Raw genomic sequence first — 18,537 nt, 5'->3', positions numbered from 1 at the left:
TGTGCGTGTGTGACGTGCATGGAAGGCAGAGAGATTGTCACTGCGCTCTTAAAAACCACTTGCCTTTAGCAGAGGAAGAGCTTTATGCGTTTTAGTTTGGGAGGCGAGTGAGAAATGCTCCGTTTACTTTATTACCTTGGTTATTTGTCTGTCGGACTTTTATGTCTGTGTGGTCCCATAGGCGAGCAGGTAGCAGCCCCACTCTCTGGGGACACCAGCTAGCCAGTGGCAGCAGCTTCCCAGACCAGGGGCCAGCCAGAAGGGGTGAGGGGAGGGGAGGAAGCTGGGATGTTGAGTCTGGGGTGTGTGTGCTGCTTAGAAGGAAGCAGAGAAAGTGTTTTCTGCTCGCAGGTCAGAAACACTGGGCCCCTCTGCTCAGAGTCCCCAGCATGCCTCTCCTTTGCCTGTTTCTGACGGGGCTGGGCTCTCTGATCAGGGCAGGGTGCTGCGGAATCCTTTTTATATGCTATTGCATTCCGTTTGCTAAGCTTTTGTTGAGGAAGTTTCCACACACATCCATGAGGGATATTGGTCTACAGTTTTCTTGTGATATCTTTGCCTCGTTTTGCTTTCATGATAAAGCTGGCACAGTAGAATGAGTTGCGAGGTGTTCCCTCCTCTTCTGTTTTTTGGGAAGAGTTTCTAAAGGATTGGTGTTAATCCTTCTTTAAATGTTTGATGAAATTGAGTGGTGAAACCATCTGGTCCCAGGCTTTGCTTTGTAGGAAGTTTTCTTTTTCCTTTTCCTTTTTTTAAAAAGAGTTATTTATTTATCGGAGAGAGAGAGTATCGTGTGTGCGCGCCTGAGCGTAGGGGAGGGGCCGAGCGAGAGGGAGAGAGAGACTCCCAAGCAGATGCCCTGCTGAGTGGACAGCCTGATGAAGCAGGGCTCGATCCCATGACCCTGAGATCAAGACCTGAGCCGAAATCAAGAGTCAGCCCGCTTAACCAGCTGAGCCACCCAGGAGCCCCGTAGGAAGTGTTTGATAACTAAATCAATCTCTTTACTCACATAGGCATATTCCCATTTCTGTGTCTCCTTAAGTCAGTTTTGGTACTTTGTATCTTTCTGGGAATGTGTCCATTTCATCTCAGTTGTACAATTTATTGGTGCATGATTATTCATAGATTCCTTATAATCCTTTGACTTTCTATAAGATTGGTAGTGTGTCTTTCATTCCCGATTTCGGTCATCTGAGACTTCGCTCCCATGTTTAAGTCAGGCTTAATAGTTAAAAACTCGACTGCAAAGAAGCAATTTTTGGTTTTGTTGATTTTCCTATTGTTTTTCTGGTCTCCAATTTATTTCTGCTCCCGTCTTTATTATTTCCTTCCTCCTGCTTCCTTTGTCTTTACTTTGCTTTTCTTTCTCCAGTTTCTGAAGGCAGAAGGTTAGGTCATTGATTCAAGACCCTTCTTCTTCCGGGGTGTGGTTGGGGAGTCTCTGAGGGTCCCTATTTGTGGTTCTTACTGACCTCTAACCTCATCATTCCAGGGCATGAATACATTCTTTTTATTTATTTCTTTTTATTATTGTTACATTCCTTTCTAGAGCAGGAGTCAGCGAACTCCTACTATGAAGGGCCATATAGTGAACACGTTAGTTTTTAGGAGTCCTACAGCTAACTCTGTCACGGCTGTTCCGTTCTGCTGTTGTGGTTACAGCCTTAGACAGTATGAAAAACTGGGCACAGCTGTGTTCCAATAATACTTTATTCCCAAAACAGACAGTAAGAAGGATTTTTCCAGCAGGTTCAAGTTTTCTAACAGCCCTTGTTTCAGGCATAACAAGTTAGAACATATAGGGGCACCTGGCTGGCTCAGTCAGTAGAGCACGTGGCTCTTGATCTCAGGGTTGTGGGTTAGAGCCCCTGTGGGGTGTGGAGATTACTTAAAAATAAAAACTTTTGGGGCGCCTGGGTGGCTCAGTGTGTTAAGCCTCTGCCTTTGGCTCAGGTCATGATCTCAGGGCCCTGGGATCGAGCCCCATGTCGGGCTCCCTGCTTGGCAGGGAGCCTGCTCCCCCCCCCCACCCCGCCTACTTATGAACTCTCTCTGTGTTAAATAAATAAATAAAAATCTAAAAAAAAAAAAAAAACTTTTTCAAAAATTTAGAAGATACAAATCCTTAAAATCATTATTTTTAAAGCTTGCAGAATCATTTCATTGCCCTGCATTCTCCCAAATCTTCTCCCTTGTCTCTCTGAGGTGTTGGTGGCTGGTCTTCTGGGTGTGAGGCCAGAGCTCTGCGTGTTGGACACGTCAGACACCGGGGAAGGGGATGATCGTCACTGCACTGTTATCATTTGGTTTTTCAACTCTGATACACCTGAGCACAAGGGTCCTGTTGACCTGACCACGTACTCATGGCATAGCAGCATTGTTATCTCCAGCTGGCTCTTGGTGGCAAATTTGAGTCATGAGGGGAAGGCAAGAAAACATCCATGTCTCTCTCTCATCTCCCTCTCAAGGATGACTGTCTTTCTCTGACATTTATTGGGCTTCCCCCCGCACCCACATATAGACAAAATGTCTCATGTTAGCTGGGGGAACACAGATGATCACGTGTCTAGTTGCAAAATGAGCTGCTCTCATTGAAGAATGGGGCCTCTTTGTGAGCTTCTCTCCAGTATGGGAACTATATTGCCCTTCCAGTCTTTACCTAAAAGAGCTGGAAATTAATGGTGCCTACTTCCCAGAACGCTTTTCATACAGTCAGCCCATCACAAAGTATTTATTGAATGCTTGTAGTAACATGGTTAGCAAATGCCGGGGCTTTGAAGAAGTGCAATCAGCATAGAAATTTTTGTTTTTTACAATGTTTGCATTCTTGGTGGCTTGGGGTAGGGGACAGACTTCTATGCATGAAATAAGAATAGATTATGGGACCAGATAATTAATCCTGTGGTACTGGAAGTAAGCATAATACTTATTCAGAAAAGGGGGATGAGGAAAGGCTTCATGAAAAAGGAGGAACATGACCAGGCCAGAGTGGACATTGTTCCCTGAGAGAACAATGGGGACAGAGCACAGTGAAGATGGTGACCTGCTGGCCTGGGGGGATGTGGGAGGAGTGAACCTGACTGAGAGAAGGGGGCTGAGGAATTGCGGAGGATGAGGTTGGTGTTATTTTCAAAGACTTATTTGAGGGACGCCTGGGTGGCTCAGTTGGTTAAGCAGCTGCCTTCGGCTCAGGTCATGATCCCAGCGTCCGGGGATCGAGTCCCACATCAGGCTCCTTGCTCTGCAGGGAGCCTGCTTCTCCCTCTGCCTCTGCCTGCCATTCTGTCTGCCTGTGCTTGCTCTCTCTCTCTCTCTCTCCCTGACAAATAAATAAATAAAATCTTAAAAAAAAAAAGACTTATTTGAAGTTGAGTTTTAAATATTTTTTTAAAAAGTAAAATCAAGGCTTTCAGGCAAATATAAAATATACATGTGCCAAAGAGTTTGTTTAACTCATTATTTAACGGAGGAGCCAGTCAGATGTTAAAAAGCAGTTAAACAATTTCATAAATAAGTTTCAGGATTGGATTGCCGAACAAAAGTGGTTAATGTCTTACAGGATAACAAAACTGAATCTTCCAGGTGATCTGTTCCACCGGACAGAAGTTATTTGCATCTCTGCTGGAAAGAATCTATAAATTGACAGTAACTTCACAAAGTCTGGGACATTGACCCTGTTTAATCGATAGTAAACAATGAGTAGAACTAAGCACATTTGTTCCAGATGACATTGCAAAGATGTGCTGCCCACTTTTTTTTTTTATTTTAAGATTTAGGTAAATTTTTTAAAAAAATAATAATAATGACCTACAAAGAAATGGAGAAAAAAAACAGGGGTTTGCTTCAGTGCCTTTCTAAGACCCTGAGATGGGACCCCCTGTGAGCTTCTGTTCTCTGTTCAGGTCCTTTTTTTTTTTTTTTTTTAAAGATTTTATTTATTCGTTTGAGAGAGAAAGTGCATGAAAGGGGAAGGGGCAGAGGGATAAGTGACTCCCCACTGAGCAGGGAGCCTGGGGCTCTATCCCTCTATCCTGGGACCCCCGGATCACAACCTGAGCTGAAGGCAGACGGTTAATGATTGCGCCACCCAGGCGCCCCTCTGTTTAGCTCTTGAATAACTCAGAGAAGTTCCAAGTGCTCTTTGGCCCAGGGTCCCATCTCCTTCTTCCTGTGATCTTCTCACCGTAGTCACCACTGACTACTGGCGTTCTCGCTTTCCTCAGGGGGACGGTAGAGACTAGATGAGAAGAAATGGGGCCCGAGGCAGGGGTCACAGGCGGGAAGGGCTCACTGAGCCCCCATGGTGGTTCCCGGGTGCTGAGTCCTGACAGCGTGGGTGGGGCTTCCGAGCCCGGCTGCTCTGTTCTCCTGCCCACTTGGCCGCTCTGTCAGTGTGTCGCAGGTGCCATGTACATCACCGGCTTTGCTGAGTCCATCTCCGATTTGCTGAGCCTCAGGAGGATCTGGGCGGTGCGAGGAATTTCAGTCGCGGTGCTTCTGGCCTTGTTGGGCATTAACCTAGCGGGTGTCAAGTGGATAATCCGGCTGCAGCTGCTGCTGCTGCTCCTGCTGGCCGTGTCCACGCTGGACTTCGTGGTGGGCTCCTTCACGCATCTGGACCCAGGTGAGCCTTCTGGAGTCTGTCAGACGGCCTTCTCGGGCTCCGCAGGGCTTTCCAGAGGCCAACGGTGTTAGTTTGCAAGGCTGCGCGCCAGGAAGCGTTACCCACGGCGAGGGCGATGTCCGTAGAGCAGGTGAGTGGCGCGTTCTGGCTGCAAAGGCCCCTTCCTCGCACAGGCGTTTTCACGTAACACGTTGTCCGCCTTTCTTTTTATTTTCTTTCTGTTTAAAAACAAAAACAGGGCGCCTGGGTGGCTCAGTGGGTTAAGCCGCTGCCTTCGGCTCAGGTCATGATCTCAGGGTCCTGGGATCGAGTCCAGCATCGGGCTCTCCGTTCAGCAGCGAGCCTGCTTCCCTCTCTCTCTCTCTCTCTGCCTGCCTCTCTGTCTCCTTGTGATCTCTCTCTGTCAAATAAATAAATAAAATCTAAAAAAATAAAATAAAATAAAATAAAAACAAAAGCAAACCAGAAGCAAACATTTAGCTAAAACAAAGAATAAAGTACAACTGGACTAGATAAAGATGAAATTCCTAACAGTGACTGAGAGTGTGGTAGGAAATAGGTCTGAAAGTAGAGAAAAAAACAGATTTTAATTTTGTGCGTCAATATTTTGTTTCTTTTTTTTTTAAGAATGCAGATATAACAAATGTTAACAATTGTCGTTTGCAGGAGATGGGGACAGATACAAGTTGATTACCTATAGTGTTTTAGAGCAAATTTTTTTTTCAAAAAGAATAAGAATAAGAAAAAATTAATTTAAATTTAAATTTAAAGGAAATAAATAAAAAATTTTCAAAATGAAAATAAGAATCCATTAACTGAGCTGAGGCAGGAGGAATGACAGGCTCACTCTGTACCATTTGGAAACCTTGTTTTATGTTGGTAACGAAGGGACCGCTGTTTAACCCTGAGTTTTCCTGGGCTTGGACGGTGGTGCTCGGCAAGTCAAAGCCTAAATCCTTGCCCTTTGAGTGGGATGCTGTTATCCAGAGCGTCTGTAACGTTGTGGCCTTGTGATCTGGGTTGGTTTGGCATCTGAAGTCTTTGTTCTCTCCAGAGTACAGGGCTGTTCCTAGGGTGCAGGAGAAAAAAGGGAACTGCATGATACTTCCCTCGTTAAGGGCTCTGGCTTTTTATGGCGTCTACATTGGAATCTGGACAGGGAAAGGGAAATGGGGCCATCCTCTGTGTTAGAAAAGGAAAGAAGACCCGCAACACAAGCATCTGTAATGGTGGGAGTGCTGGCTTTGCGCCATACCTTGTGCTGAGCCCTGCACATGGCTTACCTCATGTCATCCATGAGAGAAGAACAGAGGTTCCCATTTTGCAGATGAGGAAACTGGGGGTTATGCCATTTGTGGTGATGAAGGGCAGAGCTGAGAGTGAGGTAGGATCTATTCGACTCTACAGCTGTGCTGTTTCCAAGGTGGGAAGCTGTGCCTGTCTTCACCCTCCCAGCTGTCTTTTTTATGATCCTAGCTCTGCTTTCCCCCAGGAAGGCTGTCCCTGACATGTGTTCTAAACACCCTCGTCTTTCATGAAAAACACTGGTTGGGGGCACCTGGGTGGCTCAGTGGGTTAAGCCTCTGCCTTCTGCTCAGGTCACGATCTCAGGGTCCTGGGATTAAGCCCCACATCAGGCTCTCTGCTCAGCGGGGAACCTGCTTCCCCCTCTCTCTCTGCCTGCCTCTCTGCCTACTTGTGATCTTTCTCTCTCTGTCAAATAAATAAATAAAATCTTAAAAACAAACAAACAAACACTGGTTGCTGGACATTCAGAGATCAGTTGGTACATGCTACTATGACCTTACTAGGTTTTGTAGGTTAAAACTCTTCTGTTGGACACCCATCACTCCCCTGAGCTCCCTGGGTGCCCCAACACTCTGGCATCCTCAGCCCTCTCCTGGAGCCTTCCGAATGCCCAGGATGTAGGGTCTGCAGGGTTAAGCCCTGTGCAGGAGGGATGCCCCCAGGACCCACTCCCATGCTAAGGGCCAGTCAGTGCAGTGTCCAGACCATCCCCCGGTGCCTGGGCCTCGCAGCTAAACATTTGGAGCATCTCCATTGGAGGGGAGGAGTGATTTGTTTCCTGGACTTGCACCAACCGTAGAGAGAAGCCCGCATCCGGAGGGAGACCTGCTGGCTACTTGGCTGTCAAACTAGCTGTCAGTGGAGACGAGGGAGTCTACCCGGGTCTCCCATTCCCAAATGCTTTCTCCCTCCATCCACGTGGTTGCTGAAAGAGCAGAACTCATTAAATTGCAGGGTATACTCCTGGACTCTTTGAAACCTCGCTAGGCTGATGTGTTTTCCTTCTTCTCGAACAGAAGCTGTCTTGGCTGCTCTCCTGTTACTCCAAGTAGTTCTCCTTCTTTCTGGTCAGTACATTAGCAGGGTATAGTGTGAAGTGAAATTTATTTTCAATCATTTCCATGGCAACTGGCCCCTCTCAGATCTGTTTTTGGTATCACTGATGTTTTCTATGTGCTACTTTCTTTGCAGTTAGAAATCCAAACTAAAACTAGACCATAAACCTTCCGAATGGATTTAGCAGCCTGATTGCAGCTCTTTGGGAAAATGACAGGCACACCAACATTTGAAAAAAGACTGGAAAAAGGACTGGAAGGAACTATGCCTAAGCATCAGCAGTGACTGACTGTCTGCTGAGATTATGGGTGCCCATATTATTTTATTTCTACTTTTCTGTCAGTTGATTCATGCTGCGTAAAAAATGAATAGACTGTATTTTGTAGAGCAGTTTTAGGTTTATAGAAAATTGAGCAGATGGTCCAGAGGTTCCCGTCTTTCTCTGCTCCTATTAATGTCTTGCGGTCCTGTGGCATGTTTGTTACAAGTGGGGAACTGATGCTGATAGCATATTGCCCGAAGCGCATGGTTTAGGTTAGGAGTCACCCTTCCTGTTGTGCAGTTCTGTGAGCTTTTGCAAAGCATAGAGATGTGTATCTACCATCACAGTATCATACAGAATAGTTTAATGCGCCAGAAATTCCTGTCCCCCAGTTATTCACACCTCCTCCCCGCCTACCCCTCCCCTCGAACTCTTGACGACCACTGATCTTCTTGCTCTCTCTCTTGTTTTGCCTTTTCTAGAGCATCGTATTTGGAATCACACAGTACATAGCCTTTCCAGACTCGCCTCTTTCACCAAGCAATATGCATTCAAGGTTTCTCTGTGCCTTTTGGTGACTTGAAAGCTCTTCTTCTTCTTCTTTTTTTTTTTAATTTTTTTTTCATCTGGTTTCCTTTATTTAGCATAATATTTTTGTGTTTTTGTTTTTAAATTTTATTTTCTTATTTATTAATTTAAATTCAATTCGTTAACATATAATGTATTATTGGTTTCAGAGATACAGGTCTGTGATTCATCACTCTTATACAATACCCAGTGCGCATTACAACACATACACTCCTTCATGTCCATCACCCAGCTTCCCCATTCCTCCATGGCTCTTCCCTCCAGCAACCCTCCATTTTCTATGATTAAGAGTCTCTTATGGTTTGCCTCTCTCTCTGGTTTCATCTTGTTTTATTTTTTCCTCTCTTCCCCTATGATCCTCTGTTTTGTTTCTTAAATTCCACATATCAGTGAGATCATATGGTAATTGTTTACCTCCGATTGACTTATTCACTTGGCATAATACCCTCTAATTCCATCCACATGGTTGCAAATGGCAAGATTTCATTTTTAATGGCTGCATAATATTCCATTGTATATATATACCTCATCTTCTTTGTCCATTCATCTGTTGATGGACATCTGGGCTCTTTCCATAGTTTGGCTATTATGGACATTGCTGCTATAAACATTGGGGTATACTTGCCCCTTCAGATCACTACATTTGTATCTTTAGGGTACATACCCACTGGTGCAATTGCTGGGTCACAGAGTAGCTCCATTTTCAACTTTCTGAGGGACCTCCATGCTGTTTTCCAGAGTGGCTGCACCAGCTTGCATTCCCACCAACAGTGAAGGAGGGTTCCCTTTTCTCCGCATCCTCACCAATACCTATTGTTTCCCGACTTGTTAATTTTAGCCATTCTGACCAATATGAGGTAGCATCTCATTGTAGTTTTGATTTGTAGGTCCCTGATGGCGAGTGATATTGAGCATTTTTTCATGTGTCTGTTGGCCATTTGGATGTCTTCTTTGGAGAGATGTCTGTTCATGTCTTTTGCCCATCTCTTGATTGGATTATTTGTTCTTTGGGTGTTGAGTTTGCTAAGTTCCTTATAGATTTTGGATACTAGCCCTTTATCCGACATGTCATTTGCAAATATTTTCTCCCATTCTGTCAGTTTTCTTTTGGTTTTGTCAACTGTTTCCTTTGATGTGCAAAAACTTTTTATCTTGATGAAGTTCTAATAGTTCATTTTTGCCTTTGTTTCCCTTGTCTTTGGAGACCCATCTAGCAAGAAGTTGCTGCGGCCAAGGTTGAAGAGGTTGCTGCCTGTGTTCTCTTCTAGGATTTTGATGGATTCCTGTCTCACATTTAGGTCTTTCATCCATTTTGAGTCTATTTTTGTGTTTGGTGTAAGGAAATGGTCCAGTTTCATTCTTCTGCATGTGGCTGTCCAACTTTCCCAACACCATTTGTTGAAGACACTGTCTTTTTTCCATTGGACATTCTTTCCAGCTTTGTCAAAGATTAGTTGACCATAGAGTTGAGGATCCATTTCTGGGCACTCTGTTCTGTTCCATTGACCTGTGTGTCTGTTTCTCTGCCAGTACCATGCTGTCTTGATGATTACAGCTTTGTAATAGAGCTTGAAGTCCGGAATTGTGATGCTACCAACTTTGGTTTTCTTTTTCAACATTCCTTTGGCTATTTGGGATCTTTTTTGGCTCCATACAAATTTTAGGATTATTTGTGCCAGCTCTGTGAAAAAAAACTTGATGGTATTTTGATAGGGATTGCATTGAATGTATAGATTGCTCTAGGTAGCATAGACATCTTAACAATATTTGTCTTCCAATCCATGAGCATGGAACATTTTTCCATTTCTTTGTGTCTTCCTCTATTTCTTTCATGAGTACTTTATAGTTTTCTGAGTACAGATTCTTTGCCTCTTTGGTTAGGTTTATTCCTAGGTATCTTGTGGTTTGGGTGGCAACTGTAAATGAGATCAACTCCTTAATTTCTCTTTTTTTGTTTCATTGCCAGTGTATAGAAATGCAACTGATTTCTGTGCATTGATTTTAGATCCTGCCATTTTCCTGAATTCCTGTATAAGTTCTAGCAATTTTGGGTTGGAGTCTTGGGTTTTCCACATAAAGTATCATGTCATCTGCAAAGAGTGAGAGTTTGACTTCTTCTTTGCTGATTCGGATGCCTTTTATTTCTTTTTGTTGTCTGATTGCCGAGGCTAGGACTTCTAGTGCTATGTTGAATAGCAGTGGTGACAGTGGACATCTGTGGCACATTCCTGCCTTAGGGGAAAAGCTCTCAGTTTTCCCCCATTGAGAGTGATATTTTCTGTGGGTTTTTCATAGATGGCTTTTATGATGTTGAGGTATGTTTCCTCTATCCCCACACTGTGAAGAGTTTTAATCAAGAAAGGATGCTGTACTTTGTCAAATGCTTTTTCTGTATCTATTGAGAGGATCATATGGTTCTTGTCCTTTCTTTTATTTATGTATTATATCACATTGATTTGTGGGTGTTGAACCTTGCAGCCCAGGAATAAATCCCACTTGGTCATGATGAATAATCCTTTTTAATGTACTGTTAGATCCTATCAGCTAATGTTTTGGTGAAATTTTTTGCATTCATGTTCATCAGGGATATTGGTCTGTAATTCTCCCTTTTTGGTGGAGTCTTTGTCTGGTTTTGGGGTCAAGGTAATGCTGGCCTCACAGAAGGAGTTTGGAAGTTTCCAGCTTATTTCTTTTATCACTGAATAATATTTTATTGTGTAGTGTAATTCAGGTTTTTAAAATTCATTCACCTAATTAAAGGACATTTTGGTCACTTTCAGTTTTTGGCAATTATGAATAAAACTTTTGTAAACATTTGTGAGCAGGTTTTGTGAAGATATGACTTTTTAACCCATTTGAATAAATACCTTTCTAAGAAACAGCCCAACTGCCTTCCAAAGCAGCTGTGCCATGTTGTATTCCCACCAGCAACTAACAGTTGCTGTTGCTCCGTGTCCTCGCCAGTGTTGGCTGGTATCAGTTTCTCGGCTGCTAGCCACTCTGATGTGTGTCTCTAAGACTAGCATCTCAGTTGTTTTAATTTGCAATTCAGTAATCACATATGATAGTAAACATCTTTTCATATGTTTGTTTGATATCTGTAGGTCATTCTGGTGAGGTGTCTGTTCAGGTCTGTTGCCCATTTTTTAATCTGGTTGTCTTCTTATCGCTGCGTTTTAAGAATTCTTTGTATATTTTGGACACAAGCCCTTTATCACATATAGGTCTTGCAAATATTGTCTCCGAGGCCGTGCCTTGTCCTTTTATTCTTTTAACAGCATCTTTTGCAGGGCAGAAGCTTTTAATTGTTACAAAATCTAACATCAATATTGTTCTTTCACAGATCGTGCTTTTGGTGTTGTACCTAAAAAACTCAGTATTAAACCAAAGGTCATGTAGATTTTCTCCTATGTCTTCTAGATATTTTATGGTTTTGTGTTTTACACTGAAGTCTATGATCCATTTCAAGTCCATTTTTTGGGAGGATGTAAGGTCAGTGTCTAGATTTATTTTTACATGTGGTTGTCCTGATGTTGCATCATTTGTTGAACAGAATGCATTCATTGCCTTTGCTCCTTTGTCAAAGCTCCGTGGACTACACTTGTGTGAGTCTATTTCTGGGCCCCCCGTTCTGTTCTAGGGTTCTGTTTGTCTTGGTTATCACCACTTTCTAATGGGTGCTCAGGTTGTGTGGTGTCGGGCCTGCAACTTTGTCCTTTCCCATTAGTGTTCCTTTTAAAACCCAAGGGAGAATATTTTTAAAATACACTTACGCCTCACTTTATTTCTATCCCTTTATTTAAATATAAAAGACTAAAAAAAAAAAAAATCTAAACAGGCCTGCAATATATAAAGTAAAAATGTGGAAAGTAAGAAAACAAAGTTTCCTCCTTCACTTCATTTTCACACTTCTACCCTCCCTAGAGAGCATGGTACAGGCATTAGTTATCTACTGCTATTGAGCAAATCACCCCAAAATGTGGTGACCCAAAACGACCGTGAACATGTATTATTTCTTGCCTTTGCTGTAGGCCAGGAACGTAGGTATAGCCTGGCTGGTGGTCATGGTGCTGGGTGTCTCATGAGGCTCAGTGAGACGTCAGCAGGGGCTATGGCCTTCTGAGGGCTGGACAGCAGCTGGAGGAGTTGGCTGGTGAGTCAGGGGTGTTTGTTGGCAGGAAGCCTCCATCCCTCTCCATGTGGTTCTTTCCTGAGAGCTGCTTATGAGTCCCCAGGTCCTGCAGTGGCCAGCCTCCCTGGGAGCAAACAATCCGAGAGCACGCACTCTGTCCTTCACATGATCTGGTTTCTGAAGTCATGTAGCCATGCTTCCGTCATGGTCTCTTTGTTAGAAGTGAGTCACTTAGCCTGGCCCTCATTCAGAGACTTTGAAGACACATTTTAAGCCACAATGGTTAACTTTAAAATCAGAAAGAAAAAAACAACTCTTAAATGAAATTACATTTCCCCTTTATTTCAGAGATAAATGTTTTATATTATAAGAATTTTTGTAAAATGCTGAAATATAAAATAGAAAGTGAAAGTGCTCTCCCTTACTCTATTCTCCTGCTCCTATTTTCCAGAGCGAGATTCGTAAATATTTTTCCAGTCTATTTTCTATTTGCATTCAAGAATGTGTGTATATACATAAAACATACACAACATCGTTCTTTGTAAAAATGTGATTAGAGGGCACCTGGGTGGCTCAGTGGGTTAAGCCTCTGCCTTTGGCACAGGTCATAATCTCAGGGTCCTGGGATTGAATCCCGCATCGGGCTTTCTGCTTGGCAGGGAGTCTGCTTCCTCCTCTCTCTCTCTCTGCTTGCCTCTCTGCATACTTGTGATCTCTCTCTGTCAAATAAATAAATAAAATCTTTTTAAAAATGTGATTAGATTCTTTTGTTTTGCTCTTCTTCCTCTCCCACACAATAACCTATCATGGGCATCCTGTGATGTCAGTACATTTAGGATTCCCTCATTCTTTTTTGACACCTACATAATATTCCATATTACAAATCTAAAATACTTTATATTTAAACTTATTTCACTGGGCACCTGGGTGGCTCAATGGGTTAAAGCCTTTGCCTTTGGCTTGGGTCATGGTCCCAGGGTCCTGGGATCGAGCCCCGCATCGGGCTCTCTGCTCAGCAGGGAGCCTGCTTCCTCCTCTCTCTCTCTGCCTGCCTCTCTGCCTACTTGTGATCTCACTCTGTCAAATAAATAAATAAATAAAATCTTAAAAAAAAACAATCCTCATTTAACTTACTGATGGCTATGTAAGGTTTTTTCTGGTTTGTTACTATTAAAGTATTGCTGACATGCCTATCCGTGTGCAAAATTTAAAGCTTATTCCTATAGGATCGAGACTTATAAATAGAATTAATTGGACAAAGGCCCAGCACATGAAATTTTGTTAGGTTCTGCCAAACTGCCTTCTGATAAAGTTGTTCCATTCTGAACTCCCACTGATAGTATATAAGAGTTACTGGTTTCCTGTACCCTGTACAATATTGGGCATGTTCCGTCTTGTAAATTTCTGCCAAGTGATGGGCAAAAATTGTGCTCCTTTAAAAAAATTATTTTTCTTAAATCATTAATGAGAATTATTTTATTCATATTTTTTGCCACTTATATTTGTTTTTCTTCAAATTAGAATCTTTCTCTATTTTTCCTTTGTGCTATCTTCCTTTTTAATGATCTATAGCACTTCCACCTTAACAATTAATTCGGAATAAAACAAATACTTGTTTAGCTTTTAGTAGTGTTTATTGTATATGTTGAGCAATTTTTTCTAATAGGTCAGTTGTTCTTTTAAAATTAGTTTTTACGTATTATTGAAGCCATACATATACATAACGATAACTTGTTTTGGAGCCACATTGCACACTCTGATTATCTTTTTTTGGTATATCTTTCAGCTTTTCCTGAAATTAAGCTTACTCTGCATATTAGTTTCCGAGGGCTGCCTTAACACATCACCACAACCTGGGTGGCTTGAAACAACAGGAGCATGTCAGCTCACAGTTCTGGAGACCAGTGGAAAAGCCAGGTGTTGGCAGGGTCCCGCTCATTCCCAAGGCTCTCGAGGAGAAGAAGCCTTCCTTGTCTCCTCCAGCTTCTGGGGCTCCAGGCATTCCCTGGCTCGTGGCCAAATTACTCCCTTTTCTGCCTCTGTGGGCACATGGCCTTTCCTCTTCTTGCCTCTCCTCCATGAGTGCCTCATGAGGACAGCTTGTCATTGGAAATAGGTCCAATTTGAATAATCTGGGATGATCCCATCTTGAGATCCTTCACTTAATTACATCTGCAAAGGCCTTTTTTCCACACTCACAGTTTTCTAGGGTTTGTGTGTGGACATGACTTTTTGGGGCCCACCATTCAATCCACTGTGTTCTGTTGCTTTTTCTTTTTTTTTTTCCATTTGCTTTATTTTCTAGTTTATAAAATTCACCATTAAAAAGTATCCATAAAGCTTTTAAATATATACAGGCATTTTCCCCAGTTCTCCCTTGTGTCACGTTTTCTCTTGGAGACCCCATCCTCACCTCCCTTCTAGACGGATGAGCTCAGGCCAGGCCCACAGTGGTTATGCGGGTACTTGCCCTCACTGCTCCCAGATGTTGTCTCTGCTGTCCGAGTCCCAGATAATCCTCTTCTGTGTGTGTGATTAGTAGGAGATATAAAAATCTAGGCTGAAAATAGTTTCCCTTAGAATTTTGAAGTCACTGCTCTGCCTTCTGACATTCAGCGGAATCCGGGAGTTTGGTGCTATTTGTATTTCTGCTCTGGCTAAGTGACCTCTTTCTCTTCTTCAAGTGCTGTAGGATCTTCCCTTTTCCCTTGAGGTTCTTACATTGCATAATGAAAATTGCTATTCATTGACTTGAAGCCCTTTGAATCTGGAATTTTCAGTTATTTCTTTGACAATTTCTTCCCCTTTGTTTTCTTTTTAATTTCTATTTTTTTCCCTTGAATTCTGATTACTTGGATGTTAGAACTCCTGGCTTAAAGCTCCTTTTATTATTATTATTTTAATCTTCTCTCTTCTCTAGCTTATCCCTTTTTCCCATCCCTACTTTATGGGAATGTTCCTCAACTTTATTTCCAAGGTACGGAGTTCTTCGTTTTGACTAGCCTTAGTTTCTAAGAGCTCGCTCTTGTTCTCCAGTTGTCAGTTTCAAAATCACAGCCTGTTCTTGTTTCATGAATATAATATCTCCTTTTGATTCTTTCTGGCTATAAATTACAGGAATTGATTTTCTTGCAAAATTTTCTTCTGCTCTCTACCTCGTTTTTTCTGTGCTGCTTTGTTTCTGTTACCTTGTTCTGCTCTTTGCATTAGTTGCTGCAAGTCTTCTTGCTTCAATACCTTGTAGTCCTTGGGTTCTGTTCATGTTTAATGAGGGTGCGCTGGTGGGCCTATGGAAGTTCTGTGTGCAGTGGAGGGGTTGGCTGTGGTGGGAGGCATCTCTGTGGGATAATCACGTGGCACACTGGGCTCTTTCCCCCGAGACTCCCCACAGCCAGTTTCTGGAGGTCTTTCCTCTGGTGCAGGTAATGTCCTCCAGAGAACTCTCCAGTCTCCTGCCATGGGCGTGCCTGGCTGCCAATAGTGCTGAGAACAGGGTGGGGGTTGGGGGGGAGAATGGGGGAAGAGGCTGGGGGAGTCTCACGGGCAGGGTGCAGACTCATTTAGTCTGATATCTTTCCCCTGGCACATCCTTCCCTCCACTCAAACCCCCAAGTCATACCACATCTTTCTAACCCAAGTCACTATGTTGTGTCTCTCATTTCATCTCCAAACTGCCCATGACAGTGGCTCTTCTCCTCACTTCCATTTCCTGACCTCTCATGTCCCCGGCCCACAACCAGGCCACATGGGCCCCTCTTCCTCTCTCAGCTCCCATCCTGTCTCTTCCAAAACAGCATCATTGCACAGGGCTCCTTGGAGACACAGCCACATTACTGTGAAAAGCTAAATAGCACAGCAACTTAATTTAAACAAGGCCTTCTCAAACATTTGTTTGGCTTAAAGCTCCTAAAATGCCATTTTGTTGGATTATATTTTCATTTATGTAAGATGTGTGTCATGCCAAAATGATTTTATTGCCATAGAAGTCGGGCAAATATAGATAAAATACATTTTAGAAAATAAAGTGACATGTGGCACATTTTAATTCTATGTTCTGCATTTAAAAATGAAATTATGCATCTCCAAGCTTCACTTTTTGGTTCTCTAGGAAGACTCGGGCTTTGGGTGGCTTTGTGGTCTCCGGCTGGCACCCTGCACGCTCTGCTCTGGCCTCTGGCCTCTGCCCTCTGCAGGATGAGGCTCTTGCGTTGTACCCAGCAGGGGCAGGCCCAGGTCCTTCTCGGCCGAGTCTAGCAGGGGGGATCTGGTTCTGCCTCGGGCCAGCTGTAGGAAAGCCAGCTCACTGTTCAGGAGCTCTAAAAAGACCAAGGGTCCAGGGTGCCTCCCTCTGCCATCTGCTGAAATAGCCATACCTGAGGTCCTCCTGACCTTTCAGAGCCAGAACCTTTGCTCATTTCTTATTCTTGACCCCCTTTGCGCCACTGACCACTATCTTAGTCCGTTCAGGCTGCTGTAGCAAAACACCCGAGCCTGGGGGGTTATCTAAACAACAGACATTTATTTCTCACAGTTCTGGAGGCTGGAAGTCCGAGATGAAGCGCAGGCCCATCAAGTGTCTGCCAAGGCCCCGCTTCCTGGGCTGCTGCTCAGGTGGCTCTCGTCTGCTTCTCCAGCTTTCTCGGACTTAGCTCCCATGTCACCGGCTGCCATTCGGTCTCTCCCTGGGTGTGTGAGCATCATCTTGGATTAAAGACAAGCGGAGCTGAAGTCCTGTGTTTCTTCCTCCTCGATTTATTTACCTTCTCCTCCTCAACCCCCCTCCCCACCCCAGCCAAAAAACAAAAACAAAACCAGAAAAAAATAAGTAGATAACTAGTTTATCTTCCAGATGTCTACACCATTTCTCCAAGTCTGGAAAGTTTGGAGTGAACTTTCATTTCTCTGTGTAGCTTAAGCTCTCTTATCCTTTTCAACCCCCCAGCTCTCACCTTAGATGCATTTCTTATGTGAGGCCCTTAGAAGATTTCCAAATCTGAATTCGTCCTTCCAGGAGCTTCCCTTTAGTTGGCCCTACCCATCCCCTATAGGAGGGCAACCCACCCTCCGATACAGTGAAGCCGGATTACTTTTCCTAAAACAGTGCTTTGCTTATGTTACTCTCTAGCAGCTTTCTTTTTAAAATTTTTTTATCTTATTTATTTATTTGACAGAGATAAAGAGAGAGCACAAGAAGGGGGAGCAGCAGGCAGATGGAGGGGGAGAAATAAGCTCACCGTTGAGCAAGGAGCCTGATGTGGGGCTTGATCCCAGGAGCATAGGATCATAACCTGAGCCTAAGGCAGGTGCTTAACCGACTGAGCCACCCAGGCGTCCCTTCTCCAGCAGCTTTCTACTGTCTGTAGGACAGAGTCTAACTAAACCCAGTAGGTTTGCATTCATTAAGTTTCACAGACTAGCCTCAAATTACTTGTTTGGTTGCATCTCCAACTGCACCTCCTGAGCCCTCTTCTTCCCAGAAATGTATCCAGTCACTGGGTCATAAATACATATGAATGCAGCCCTGCTCCTACTTCTGGAATTCTCTCTACCACGCTCTGTTTGACCTAAGTGCTCTCTCTTGGATGAAATAGTAGGAACCGTACATGAACCTTTGTCTGAAATCTGGAAGCTTCTGGTGGTCTTGAGAAGGGATGTGTATTCTGAACCTCAGTTTTCTCCTCTGTGAAGGTGAGGATAGAAGTGTTTACAACCCCAGGTTGCATTTCTGTTTGTGTGATGTGCCCACCAGGCCGGTGGAGGTTGGGTGGGACTGGCAGCCGCAGCAGGGTGCTCAGACCCCCGGGAATGTTAACAAGGGCATTGGAGACTCTGCGTCCTCATTAAAAGTTTTGAAAAAATGCACTGATGAAATATTTCAAATATATATGAAATAATATAACAGATTCTCACCTCTCCATCCTCCAAATTTAATGGATGGTATTTTGCCAGTTTTGCTTCAGAACTCTCTTAAAAATAAAAATGTATAAAGCATTACAGGGACAGTTTAAACTGTACTTTCTTCTCCATTCTCTTTTCTCCCCCAGAGGGCCACCATCCTGGGGCTGATATCTATCCTTCCCATGTGTTCTAACGTATGTAGATACCATATGATCTCTATTATTGCTGATCTCTATTATTGTTTAGTGTTTAAAAGTTTTTTGTTTTTTGTTTTTTTAGAAAGACTTATTTATTTATTTTGGAGGGTGTCGGGTAGTCGGGCAGAGAGAGAGGGAGGGAGACTCCCAAGCAGATTCTGTGCCGAGCATGGAGCCTGAAACGGGGCTGGAGCTCACAACCCTGAGACCATAACCTGAGCCGAGATCCAGAGTCAGACGCTTAACTGACCAAGCCACCCAGGTGCTCCTAGTGTCTGAAAGTTCTACTTACATTTTGCCATACTGCCCGGACCCTTTCACTTGGTAAATACTTAATAATAGTTGAATGACTGATTTTGCAATTTGCTTTTTTTCACGCACCATATTTTTGAGCTTTGTCCAGGCCGTGCCACAGCGTGTCTTTCATCTCAGCTGCTTACCGTGTCATAGGAGAGCCAGACAAGGAAAC

General features: G+C 43.5%; 1 protein-coding gene across 1 annotated transcript in view; it reads left to right on the top strand.

The window, feature by feature from the left end:
• Positions 1 to 18,537, top strand: part of SLC12A8 (solute carrier family 12 member 8) — a 138,603-nt gene that overhangs the window by 31,136 nt on the left and 88,930 nt on the right. The window contains 1 exon segment of the mRNA XM_046003791.1: positions 4,396 to 4,627. Coding sequence (XP_045859747.1) covers positions 4,396 to 4,627 — 232 coding nt within the window.

This window comes from Meles meles, chromosome 4 (assembly GCF_922984935.1).
Source record: "Meles meles chromosome 4, mMelMel3.1 paternal haplotype, whole genome shotgun sequence".
Taxonomy (NCBI): Eukaryota; Metazoa; Chordata; class Mammalia; order Carnivora; family Mustelidae; genus Meles; species Meles meles.
This window is presented reverse-complemented; position numbering and strand designations above follow the sequence as displayed.